Below are 13,349 nucleotides of genomic sequence, written 5' to 3'. Positions count from 1 at the left end.
GAATAGAGAGATAATTCATCTCCCCTGATCCCAACAGACTTAAAAGAGGGAGACCATTCCAGGGAATAGTATTAAGAAAATCACTTGTATGATAAAAAAGTTAAACTTGATCTATTGCACATGACACGTGTAACCTCTTTTTAAAAATACACTGTCCAAGCAACCCTTTTTATTCTGTGATTAGTTACATCTTTAAAACCACAACATTTCACATTGATCCCCTGCTAATTCCTGAGATCCATCTCTCAAACCTATTGAGATTGCTATTTACAGTCATGCAGTGGCTGCCAGTTATGATGGATGGCTAGCAGAAATCCAGGTCAGTGTGCCAACATATAAGCTGGAACTCAGAATGAATTCTCCTGAAAGGATACACTGGAACATTGCCAATTAGGTATCACATGCAGTGAAGTACAATATATTGAGTCTAAATAAGCTGCATCCCTACAGCCTACTTACAGTACCTTAAGAGTGTTGATAATTAGACTGATCTTTCTATACTATTAAAGATACAATTTTTACAAACAATTTTTATCCTATTAAAGATACAATTTTTACAGATGCTCTGGGTACTATTTGAATTTTGCTGCTGTTCAAAATAACTTTGAGTTCTGCTTTTAAAACTCAAACGTGCATGTAGTCCACACTTAACACACAAATACATATCATATGTACTGAGGAGCCATACTGGCTATTAGACTTCACCTTTTATAAAGCATATAAAAGTATTTTTATGACTATGAGGTAATCTTCCCAGATTTAATATCAAATGTTTAATACCATATGTGTTTTGAGTTTGCTGCTGCTGGCATGAAAAGCACTTTCTCTCAGACATAAAACTTTGCTAAGGGATAAGTTCTGGAATTAAAACTCAAATTTTTATTTTTGTTTTAAATTAGCTGATTTTTTTCACTTGTAATTTTTCTTATCTGCCATCACAAAATGTTTCCATTGTTGCTTTTATTTCAGTTAATCACATGCTACTTTCATATGCATCTCAATGAAGAAGTAGTTTCCAACAAAGCTCAATCCATTAGACTTTCAGACAAGACAGGATTGCAGAAAATATTGTTAATTAAATTTTACCTCAAACATGTGATGGCAGATATTCAGAAAAGATAAAAGATTTTCCCTCTTCCTATTAAAGAGATCAGAAGAATCCACATAGTGCGATACAAACTCACAGATTCTCTTTCTCACTTCTTATGTAAGCACAGCTTCACTACTGGAAATTTTACTCCAGAACAAATCCCTTGTTGTGTAGCTGCCTGCTTACAAGTGTGAATTACATGCAAGTTATTTCATGGAGTAAGGTACCACAGGTCATCAGATCAATAGTACAAGCTTATGACACTGTGTAAACTGGCTGCAGCCTAAATGCAACACTAATGCTACAATGCTACCCACTGAAAATGTGTTAACCACAGCTTCTGGAACTGAAGTTCATGTTCTCTTCCAAAGTTCACTTTGATTTTTAAATGTATTGCTGAAAACATCTCGTTTGTCTTATATTAAGCCTGATTTTCTTTAATTTATAAAGGAAAATAGCCAATTTACAGAAAATATGCAGCAAATGTCATAGGCAATGTTGCAGGTAGTAAAGAAATAGGTGAGAGTGACCCAAGATTTCCTTGTGATCACTAGAAAAGCTCCAAATAAAGCAGTTTCTTGAGAGCAGATCTCACAACTCTCCTCTTTTTTCTTGTGCTAGGAGTCAGCGCACAGATTTATCACTTTTTTTTTTTTTTTTTTTTTTTTTTTTGAGTGGGATGATTGTTTCCTCTATTAGTTTTTCTGATAAAAAAAAAAAAAGTGTGCTCCAGCCCAGCCATGTTCTCACTGGCACGTTCATGGCAGGCCAGAGGAATCAGCTGGAAGGCAGCACTCTCACTTTCAGAGCTAGACCTGCTCTTGGCAATGATGGTACTGCTCAGTTATGCCACAAGCACACGTAAAGAGAAGATTTTAGTGGGTTTAATTTGCATCTTTTGCAGGTACTGCAGATCCTCAGTTATTCCTATTAATCTCTTTTCTGACTTAGTGCTTTAATAACAGGGAAATATAACACAGAAACAAATTGCTAGCTAATAAATTAACCCGAGTTCTCAATGTATTCATTATTGGAATCACACTTATGCAAAAGCACGCAGAACACCACACAACAGTGAGTCACACACAACTGTTGGTGAAACAAATGCCAAGTCCTCCTGTAATAGCTCATCTTTTTTTATCCCAAGCCTCTGCATTTCTTCAAAATAAGAACTTTGCAAATGCTAAACCAAAGAAATGTAAAACAAAGATTGAAGGTGCTGTTCTATTTTCTGACTAACTAACAGAAGGCATTAGGAGTTATTATCTGGCACTAGTGACATTGCTGACAGGTCACTTCACAGACTTTTCTCCTTTTCTCCATCCCTGAGAATTCTTACATGATATATGCTGGTGGGCAAAAACTATTAACTTCATTTAACAGCTACCATTGTCTTCAAACATAAGTAGAGAGGGAATTTTTTTCCATGTGTTTATGATGATAAGAATACTGCTCAGGTGTGACTGGTGCACCTGGAGCCCTTAACAAACCAGCAGCAGTTTGGTACAGAAGATTTGTGACGTCAGGTAACAATTAGTTTAGTCAGGATATGGTTAGACTTCTTTACTCTCCTAAATCTGTGTGCTTTCTGTACATATCTGGTGTTCATTTCTTGAACACCTTTGCTGACAAGAAAGGAAAACCATTCATTCAAATGTGGCCCCATGTATGGCTAAAAAAAAATTATATATATATATAAGGAGGAAATACAACACTGGAATGAATTGTGGCTTGACTTTTCCTAATCCATAAAGACAATATCTCTGGAATATTTTTATATGCCTGAACAAAAGCATCTTCAAATCCATCATTGTCTCCAAGAGCAGACATTCTCTCCCCCAATCTCTTGTCGTGCTGCTGGTTTTAAAAGTACTTTCAGCTATTCTCCTAATTTCTCTTTCATTTTGGAAGAGGTTGCTTTGACATGTTTCTAATGTCACATTGTACTAAACCACTGCCATGGCTAGGACTGAGAGTGCTTCTGTGGTGTACCAGGGTGGAAGTTCTCCAGGAAGGAGATGGATAGCCCTGCCATACCGTGGTGGATTCTGAAAACACAGCAGGCATCTCCACAATTCCCTTGACATGACACATGAAAATACAAAGGAACATTTGTCTGTGGTGAAGCCAAGGTGTCAGGCACACTTTTCTCCAAATATGCTAGCTCAAAATGATCAAGCATGAAACAGCTTCTTCCCTCAGGCAGGCAAAGACAAAGGAGGACTGCAAAGACTGAGAAATGCCACAGGGAAAGTCTAATCTCAAAAGAAAAAAGTGTTCACTTTATTCCAATCCCTCCTAAAGCAGATGAGCTGCTGTTACCAGATCAATAGAAATCGCTTTGGAGTACCTTAATAATTGCACTACAAACTTCATGGTGGAGCTCATCCTAAGGCAACCCGCACAATCCCAACTCATGGTATTTTTAAGGCAACTGAATTGTGAAAATAAATTACTACACGAGCTGAATATGCACTGACAAAAGAACAGATGCTATCCAGGTTGCCAACCAAGGGCTGCTGTCTCAAATGGAAATGTCAGGTGGGCATTCAGGTGTCTTTGACATTCACTGAAACATGGGAGCCTGCTTGGCCTTGATGAGCTTCTCACCTCCCCAGTGAACAAAATCACCCACCTTTTGGCACATTTACTTTGTGCAATAGGCAGAGAACAGCGGAGATGTTTCTTTCAAATTGCAGCACACACTTTAGAAGAGGAACTGGGCCTGAATACTGGATGAGTGGTCATTCTAGAGTCTCTTCTCACCTTCATCAAGCCTCAGCAAACATTTGCTCTTTGTTCCGTATCAAAAAAAGTGTTTGCTCCTTAAAACAACATTGATGAGACATAATTGCTCTTTTTTTTTCTCATAAACCAAGAAGCCTGCTGTGATCATAGCCCATTAATAAACAGAAGAACTGTTGACAAAGGCTTAAATGCTGCATCCACACAGCTTCTGCAGCGCATACGCTCCAGCATATGGCTTTTCAAACCCCCTTTGCAGCAGAGAATATGCACTTTGCTGTGCATTCACAGGCTTGCTTGGTGCTAGAGCAAAGCTTGACTGAATTTTGTCTACCACTTGAGGGAAAACATGAAAATGTAAACTCAGTGTTTTATGTCCACTCACTCACTTCAAAGAGTCCATTCTGTAGCTTCAGTATTGATTTGTGGTTGATGTCTTTTGGTTTTGACGTGACTTTATTATTTTTTTTTTTTAAGAAAAATAGTATTTTCAAATATTTTTCCTATTGGAGTGATGCGTTCTATCATTTTTAGGCCCTCTCTCACCTAAGGAGGGAAAGGGTGGCTAGTTTACTTGCCCAAGCTCTGCTGAGTTATCTGTCCTTTCAAATATTTCAGGCAAGAGGGTGTTTTATGATGTGACAGGTGGTGGCTTTCATCTTTCATGTTCCCTATACTGATAACCAAGCAAGGCAAGATGTTTACAGGCAAATAGAAAGAAAAAAAAAATAAAGAAGAATTTCTAGGTTAGCAAGTCACTCTTTTGGGAAGGAATAGAGAAACTGATCTTTTCACCCCAATTCTACACTGCTTTCAGTATCTTGCCTGAATACCCCATTAAATGTATTAGGAAAAGAAAAAAAAAGAAGACATCACCAGCACTGAAATGCTGACTTTGTAGGTTTTCTTCAGGCATCCTTATTGGCACAATAGCACATATTGTAATTATTTGTCAAGAGAACTGAACTTTGAAGATATTTCTTCCTTTGAGTGATACTTTACTGTTCTTTTTACAATTTCACTGTAGCACTGCCTCGTGGTCCACACTGACAGAAAAAAATAAAGGCAAGGAGAATTAAGAGGTACCAGAAAGAATTTACAGTTGATGGGTGCACCAGGAGCAGTATCTTTCACTTGCCACCAATTTCCATGGCAGTCCACAGTGGGGATACAGGTGCTGCTCCACCTCCAATCTCCTGATTCCATCACACCACGCAGAACTACACTGAAGACTTTCCAGAGTCCCACAGATTCTTCTGCCAAGAAACTTTCCCTTAATTGGACAGCTGGATGTGCCACCTCTTGGTGCTCAGATTTCGTTCTTATGACAATTTTTGACTCAGTTTAGTGCTCCTCAGGGATTACACAAATGTGCCCATGTTTCACAGGCAAGTAAAGGAAGTCATAGGAAGTGCTGGTGTGTGAGAAACAGCAACCACACAAACGTCCAAGTACTGAATAGACAAAAGGAGATAGTCAAAAAGTAACTGCTCACATCTGAAGACTTCTCCAGATTAAAATCCACCTTTTCCCCAACAATTCTCTTCTCAAAAACCATTTTTTCCCTCACAAGAAACAGTCTCACAAAAATCATTTAACATTTTCCTGACAATAAAAATCCTCACAGCCCCAGCCACTCTATTTCTCTCTGCTTGTTTTTACCCCCCCACAAGACTAGATGAAGAGCACTGGCATTGAAAAAGATTAAACAGATGTAAAACCAAAGCAGTCTGCTTGTGCAGTGGACTGTGAGGAAAGCTGGTGATGCGTGTTAAATGGTAAATAATAAAATCTAATTGCCATATAAATGTGTGTGGCAATCCATCTCCCACATAATCAATGCTAGGCCAATTGCTCTGCACGGGGGGGATGGCCGTGGTGGAGAGGTGAGGCATTCAAGCACATCAAATGTCCTTCATTTCTTTCCTGTTCTGACCACTTCTGGGGACTGCACACACCTTAAAAATAGACAGAATTTAACGAAGCTGGCATTTGCATGGCATAGTATATTCAGATCTCCCTTCCTCCTGCTATAATTTTTTCTCTCTCTGCTTTATCAGCCAACACATGCTCTTAGCAGAGCTTGCTTCCAAAATAGTGAGGAATTCCTCTTTCCAGCAGACCTACTAGACCTCAGAGATCATGATCTGCAAAATTCTTCCTTTGGCTAGAGCAAAAGGAAGCTCCACGTAAAGCTACCAGCCAGCTGAGATGCTAAACATCCTCATTTTGAATGCAGGCTTGCAGAGAGTAATTTTTATATGATATTTCTTTTGATCAAGACAATCACATTCAGACTCTGAGGATATTCCACGGAGCTGCCCTTTTGTGCAAAAAGGATCACTCAGTTAAAATACCAAGGGTAATGAGGGTTCACAGTAGCACATTTTAAAGCAAATTTAGGATGTGCTTCTTCACTCTGTGTATCTGTGGGGGGGCTAGGATGCAGTGGATGCATGTTTATACTAAATATGCAGAGGTTCTGGCAAGTTTTAAGAGCATCTATGCTTCCTGTATAATTCTTAACATAACTTTTACTTATTCCAGAAAGACTTGAAAGAAATTCCACAATTACCAGCAGTAATAACCTGCATGTCAAACAGCTGTAGGAATGAAGGCAAATCTATCCAGTCACACATGGGGAAAAGAGAAGAACAGGGGAAAAGAGGCAGAAAACAAAAACCCTTTCATCATGAACTGATCTGACAGATTACTGCATTGTTGTTGGCTTCATTTTACAAGCTCTAGAATATCTTTATTTAACCTAGAACTACTGGAATAGATTTTCAATTTTTACCCCATCTTATAATTCTGGTAATTTGGATACAATTTCTGAAGGCTTAGCACTATCAAAATTATTTTCACAGCCTGGTAGACGGCATTGTTTAGAAGCAGCATGTAAAAAGTGGGAAAAAAAGGAGGATGAAGGAATTCCCATTAGACCAGGTTGTCCAATGACCTGCTGTTATCCACTCCTAGAACTTTGTTACAGAGGATGATCCAAAGAAGAGCTCTCAGTTTTAAGTTCTTTGTTTTCCCTCTGCACAGAGTCTGCTTTCCTTCAGGAAAGACAACAGCTGCATTTGCCATTGTGTACTCCAAGAGGTCACACTGGGAAGATCTATTTGCTGTTGACAGTATCTGGAACTCTGGATTTGGAACAGAACATTATTTCTGCATGAAGAATTCACAGCCCACTGGCAAGGTCATCACATTTAGCTCACGCATGATTATTTGAGATATTTAAGCATTAATACTTGCTCATTTGTACAATGTGCTGTGCTTCTAAAAGTTTTGTTTCTCTAGTGATAAAAATATAAAGGATCACTGCTGTTGATGGAGACCTTGCAATGCAGAGAAAAAAATCATATAAAGAGGCAACAATAATAACTGCCTCAGTATAAAACAACAGAGAGAAATATTACATAAAATATAAACAATTTCGATTTCCACTGCTGAAACAGGAATTCCTCATTATGATCAAGACTAATTTAGCTCAGCATGAATAACCTACTTTGACAGGCTAACAAAATATCAATAGATTAAGGGAGTATTGCAAATCATCAATGAAGGTAGATTTAGTAGATTTACTGATAATTTAGTTAATTGCATTCAAAGTTGACAAGGATGAATTAATTGCCAAGCAAATCTTTATGCACATTGAAGAACTATAATTTGGTGCATTTGCAAAACCACTGGTGATACCAGAAATTAATAAAGCTATTCTTTCAGGTGCTTCAGTCTAGTCTGTTTTCATAGTATTGGACAAAACAGCAAGTGAGAAAGCAAACATAGATAGAAGCAGCAGCCCTCTCTCAAAAGAATAAAGGAAGCCAGGGGCCAGTGAACAGATGCAGAAATAGAAGTGAAACAGACAAGAGATCTAGACAGGTTATTTTAATCCAATTAGGCTGATTCTGATGTGTGTAGCATTTTTTGAGGATGCAGTGATATAACAGCACAGGAATAACATATGACTTACAATAGGCTCTAAAACTGATGTTTGAGAAGGCCACATGAAAGATGATGACAGTGAGACAAGTTGAAATTATGAATGTCAGTTCCAAAAAGCAGGTCTTGACACATGAAATAATGCACAGGCAGCAAAAGTTAACCCATAAATGTTGAGCTGTGCAGGATTTTTTTTTTTTTTCAGAATGGTGATTTCCTTCTAAAAAATATATAGTTAGCCCAATATCAAGATTAGGATGACTGCAGATCATCTTAGAGGATACAGCATATCTGTGAATATATTCTGTCATCTGGAAAGTTTAAAACTGGAACTACCAACTCATATAAAAGTTTGTAACTACTTATTGTTCAGTCTAAAATAACTGCAGCACTCTTTACCTTCTCGTTTGGTAAGAGTACAACATCTCAGCTTCTCATTTCAATTTATAAACAATTAAAATGCTAAAATATTTTCATTTTCTGATTGGTATTCCAAGAGAATTCTGATTGGATTTTGCAGGGATTTTTATGCCTGCTGTTTAAAAAAGCGTGTGAAAGCTCTGGGGATTAAAATACTGCCTATATGTGTAGGAGAGAAGCAAGAGGAAGATTAAACCCTAGTAGGTAAGTGGATATAAAGTGTGCTTGAGGATGTACTTATAAAATAAAATAATTTCTGACAGAACTACAGTTTCCCATACCACACAGAAAAAAGAAATGTGGAGAGAGAAGAGACATCATAGACATTGTAAAAGTCACAGTCTGAGACAGGAAGACAGCATTTCTTTGGCAACAGAGAGGAGCAAAGATCACAAAATGGTTTGTTTTGGAAGGGACCTTAAAGATCATTCTTTTCCACCCCCTTTGCCATGGGCAAGGACACCTTTCACTAGATCAGGTTGCTCAGAGACCCATCTAACCTGGCCTTAAACATTTCTGGGGATGGGGCATCCACAGCTTCTCTGGGCAACCTGTCCAGTGCCTCACCAGCCTCACAGTGAAGAATTTCTTCCTAATATCTAACCTAAAACAGCTCTTTCAGTTTGAAGCCATTCCCCCTTATCCTGTAAAAAAATCCCTCTCCAGTTTCCTTCCAGGCTTCCTTCAGGAACTGGAAGCCAAAAATTAGGTCACCCCAAAGCCTTCTCCTTTCCAGACTGAGCAACCCCAACTTTCTCAGCCTTTCCTCATGGCAGAGGTGTTCCATCCCTTGGATCACCTTGGTGTTCCTCCTCTGGACCTGCTCCTTGCCGTGCTGGGAGCCCAGAGCTGGATGCAAAATTCCAGGTGGGATCCCAGCAGGGCCGAGCAGAGGGGCAGAATCCCCTCCCTGCCCTGCCCTGCCCTGCTGCCCACGGTGCTCCTGGTGCAGCCCAGGACACCTTTGGCTCTCTGGGCTGCCAGCACACGTGGCCAGCTCACATCCAGCCCCCCGTGCACCCCCAAGTCCTTCAGGGCAGGGCTGCTCTCCACCTGCTCACCCCCAGCCTGTGTTGACACTGAGGGTTGCCCCATGCCAGGGGCAGCACCTTGGTCTTATTAAACCTCATAAGAGCAAAGTGGCTCCACTACTCCAGCTTGTCCAGGTCCCTCTGGATGGCATCCTGCCAACCACACCACCCAGCTTGGTGTCATCAGCAAATATGCTGAGGGTGCACTCAATCCCTCTCTCTATGTCAATAACAGAGGGATTTAATAACACTGCCAGCAAGGGACATCACTTGTCAGTGCTGTCCATCAGGACTTTGAGTTGTTGACCACCACTGAATGCAACTGTCCAACCACTTTCTTATCCATCATTTAATCCACCTCTCCAGTTTGGGGAAAAGGATGCTGTGGGTAACTGTGTGAAAGGTTTTACAGAAGTCCAGACAAATGACATCTGTAATCTTTCCCTTGTCCACCAATGTAGTCACTCCACCAAATAAGTCATTTTCTCTTGTTTTTCTGCCCTTTGAGGCCACTCAGACCCCTCACAACATCAGAGCACAGCACCAAGTACAACAGGCAAGAATTCCCCTCCACCCAACTCTTTCAGGCCCTGAATTGCAGCCATGTCAACCATCTGAGCTATCCTGAGAGCAGGACAGGGAATCTGCTCATGAAATATATGAAAGGAAATTTGCTGTGTAACTGTTTTGGCAGGCTTGAGTTGCACTGCTTTTGCTGTTCAGACTCATTTATCTTTACGGGTTATTGCTAGAACTATACCTCAGCACACTTTGCTAATTTTCCCTGTGAGCAAAAATAACACAGCTCTTGGAATCCAAACACAGAATTATTTTCACCCATTTATTTGTCCCCAATTTATAATTTACCCATCTAATTACAGCCATAATTAGGCTGCAGGATGTAATATATATGTGCTTCCACAGGTAGCTGCTGAAATTTTACCAGAGGTTATGCAGGGAACTGATGTGTGTGATAATGAACTTTCTGTGTTGTATGGCCAAATCCTACACCCAAAAGGAAACATATATTGGAAATTCTCTCCCATACTTTTATGGCAGCTGTCTGCTCTCCCAGACAACTTCCATGCTGTGCAGGCTCAACAACACAATCTGTGTCTTATCTTTGTGCTCAATTCACTGTGTATTTGCAAAAACCCACATATTGTGGGCTTCTTTTTCTAGGATCAGCTTGGATTTCAAAATCAGAAATCTGGTAACTCCACAATTATGCAGAATGGCTGCAGGTTTCATACTCTCTGCACACATTTATATTTTACCTTATGATAACTCTGGTTAAGCAGAACTAGTGATGCCAGGGGCAGGAAGTGTGATTTTGCATTGGCTTTGTTGCTAAGGCTGAGACAGTACAGGACAATGAATTAACTGCAACTATTTATATCAGGAAAGTATATGGAGTGTTTATAGCACAACAGAAACGTGCCATTGCAAGAAACACAGACGTAAAATAGAAAAGAAGCACCTACAGTAGATAATGTCTACTAAATACTAAGGAAGGAAAGACAGTAATGAAAGGCAATTTTTTCTCCCTTTTAGCCTGCTGGATAAAAAGTACCAGCTTGAATCCCCTCCTAAATCCAACCAAAATTCTCATGATACATATTGTGCCATATTTAAAAGAAGCTGACTGAGAAAAATATAGTATAATACATTTAGAACAATAAAGGAAAATGAGGCATACTATTATGAGAAGACCTGTGTATGCTAGACCAGTTTCAGAGAGCTGCTTGCTATATATCCCTGCACTGAACACGTCAGGCTTGTTATTCTTTCACTACCCACATTCCCTGGGTGGTAAATTATAGAAAATCATCTAACACAATTCACCTTAACTCGCTTCAAATCTCACTACGGTTTCTTTTTTCATGCTCCTCATCCTTTTTTTTTTTTCTTTTTTTTTTTTTTTTTTAATTCCAAAGGAATTCAAGGTTAGGAAACGCGGCAGCTATGGCTACAGCTTTACTTCAGAAACGGAAGGCAAAAGTAGCATTTCCAAATGCACACAAAGGGATGCTGGATTCCGCAGCGTTCGGTGAGATCACAGCGCTCTCTAGTGCCTTTAGCGGGCACACGGAGAGAACTTGAGCCGAAGGAACTTATTTAAGGAACTTCCTTTAAATAAGGAATTTTAAATTTAAGGAACTTTCCTTAAATAAGGAACTTTAAATTTAAGGAAATTTCCTTAAATAAGGAGGCACACCAAAGACCCACCACAATCGGTTTGAAAAATAAATAGAATGTTTATATTTTATAAATAAGTAAATATTTAATGGCTGTGTTAATTATCAGGTCACAACAGGATTTTTGTTTTGTTTTGTTTTGTTTTTTTTTCCTGCCCATGCCTGATTTAACTACAAGGAAAAGAGCCAAACATATTAAAGACATACAGATATGCATAAGTAGTACTTGCCATCTTAAGAATGTCAAGGAGCAAGCTGGATGCTTTTTCTACAGCATCAAAAATGATATTGAAATATTACACTGCATCAATAAAAAAAAAAATCGGTGATGTTTAAAAGAATGCAAACCTGAGAAACAGCATGGCACAGATTTGAAATGCTACTTTAGGAATGGAGTGTGAGCCACCCAAAAAGCTTTATCAGAAATGCCAGGTTTTTAAATAGAGGAATCTCTTATTGAAGATTATGAAATATCAGGATACTGTTTTCACAGTCTTTCTTACAATCTTAATAGCACTTTCAAGTGAGGCAAACATGTAAAATATCACAAAATCCAGCATAATTACCAAGGTCAGCTCATTATCTGTGACTCAGAGGCAGTTAAAAGAAAATTCAGCAAGGAATAAGCTCTTGATGGAATATTAATATCTACTTTGAACATCCTGGCTTTTGAAATATCATATATCTTTGACTGTTATGAAATTTCAGTTTTCCTGCCACGAACCTTTTTAAAGAATTGTAAAATACACACTACTTTTCCACATCACTAGAACATATATTCTTATGCTTGTTTAGGTAGTCATTATTTTAAAAGCATACCTATACATCCTTTCAAAAAAATATTTTCCTCAGATGCAAATAAGTTTTTTAGAAATCCATCCATAGAACTCATTACTATCACTTATTTTAAAGTATACATATGTTTATAAATAACAGATCTTAAGAATCTAGCAGGATTTATAACATGTAGGTTTAGTGTTGGTAACAAAGGTTACCCCACCTGCAATCAAAATTATGATGCATTACATATTTAGATGAGTATGTTATGCTACTTTTATAACCTATGTTCATGTAAAAGTCAAGCTTTTTACATAGACATTGCAAGCCTCCTTTAGTCCCTCAACTATATTTTGGTTTATATGGGCCACTCTGTGTTGTTATCACTTCCTACCTTTTTTTTTTTTTTTTTTTAATTCCCATGGGATCTTCACGTGTTTAAAGTTGTACCTGCCTGTGCAGAAGTACTACTAAACTTGCATTGCCTGGGGTTAAGGTGATGTAATCTCTTGTTATCGTGCTGATTATTATGAAATAAAAGGTTTCATACAATATTAAAAAATTATAAGGTACTTTACATCTGTAGTTTATTCTGTTTATTATTCTGTAATGGCCCTCACTGTAAATAATACAAGAAGCTCTGTACTTACTTTTTAGATCTAAATTTCTGGCTCCTGCTGTGCTCTGTGTTGTGATTTTAGTGTCAATCTTTACAGTGTGTAGGTTGTTGGTGTCCCTTGATATCATGACATTATGCCACTGGTTGTCATTCAGAGGTTTATTAGAACTTCCCTTGATGAGGTTGGCACCGTTTCCCAAGTCAAACACATAGTGTAAATACCTGGGAAAAAAGAAAAAAATGGAAAAGTTTCCTTTTTCTTTACATAGCAAGGGGGCAATAATTAATATGCCTAATATTTTCTATTTGCTTGCACTCCTCAGCAGCGCTGGCTAAACCAGAAGACAACAATGAACGCCAGATGGGGAAGCAACTGTGATTCCGAGAAATCGCCACTCGTTTGGAGGAGTTGAGGTGCAGTCCCAAAATTCTGGAAAGCAACGGGCACTCCACGTACCAAGACATGCATACATACGTAGAGAGAGAGAACAAGAGGGAGGCTACAAACTAGCACTTCT

The 13,349-nt window shown here is 38.7% G+C and overlaps 1 protein-coding gene across 19 annotated transcripts in view; it reads right to left on the bottom strand.

Moving 5' to 3' along the window:
- The window catches only part of NRXN1 (neurexin 1), a 673,407-nt gene that overhangs the window by 347,167 nt on the left and 312,891 nt on the right, over positions 1 to 13,349 (bottom strand). For all 19 annotated transcript variants that reach the window (XM_053972550.1, XM_053972536.1, XM_053972537.1 and 16 more), the window contains one exon: positions 12,863 to 13,053. In XM_053972550.1, the coding sequence (XP_053828525.1) occupies positions 12,863 to 13,053 (191 nt within the window). The remainder of the gene's footprint in view (positions 1 to 12,862; positions 13,054 to 13,349) is intronic.

The sequence above is a fragment of the Vidua macroura genome, chromosome 3 (genome assembly GCF_024509145.1).
Source record: "Vidua macroura isolate BioBank_ID:100142 chromosome 3, ASM2450914v1, whole genome shotgun sequence".
Classification (NCBI taxonomy): domain Eukaryota; kingdom Metazoa; phylum Chordata; class Aves; order Passeriformes; family Viduidae; genus Vidua; species Vidua macroura.
The sequence above is the reverse complement of the archived record's forward strand: the minus strand, read 5'-3'. Positions and strand labels throughout refer to the sequence as shown.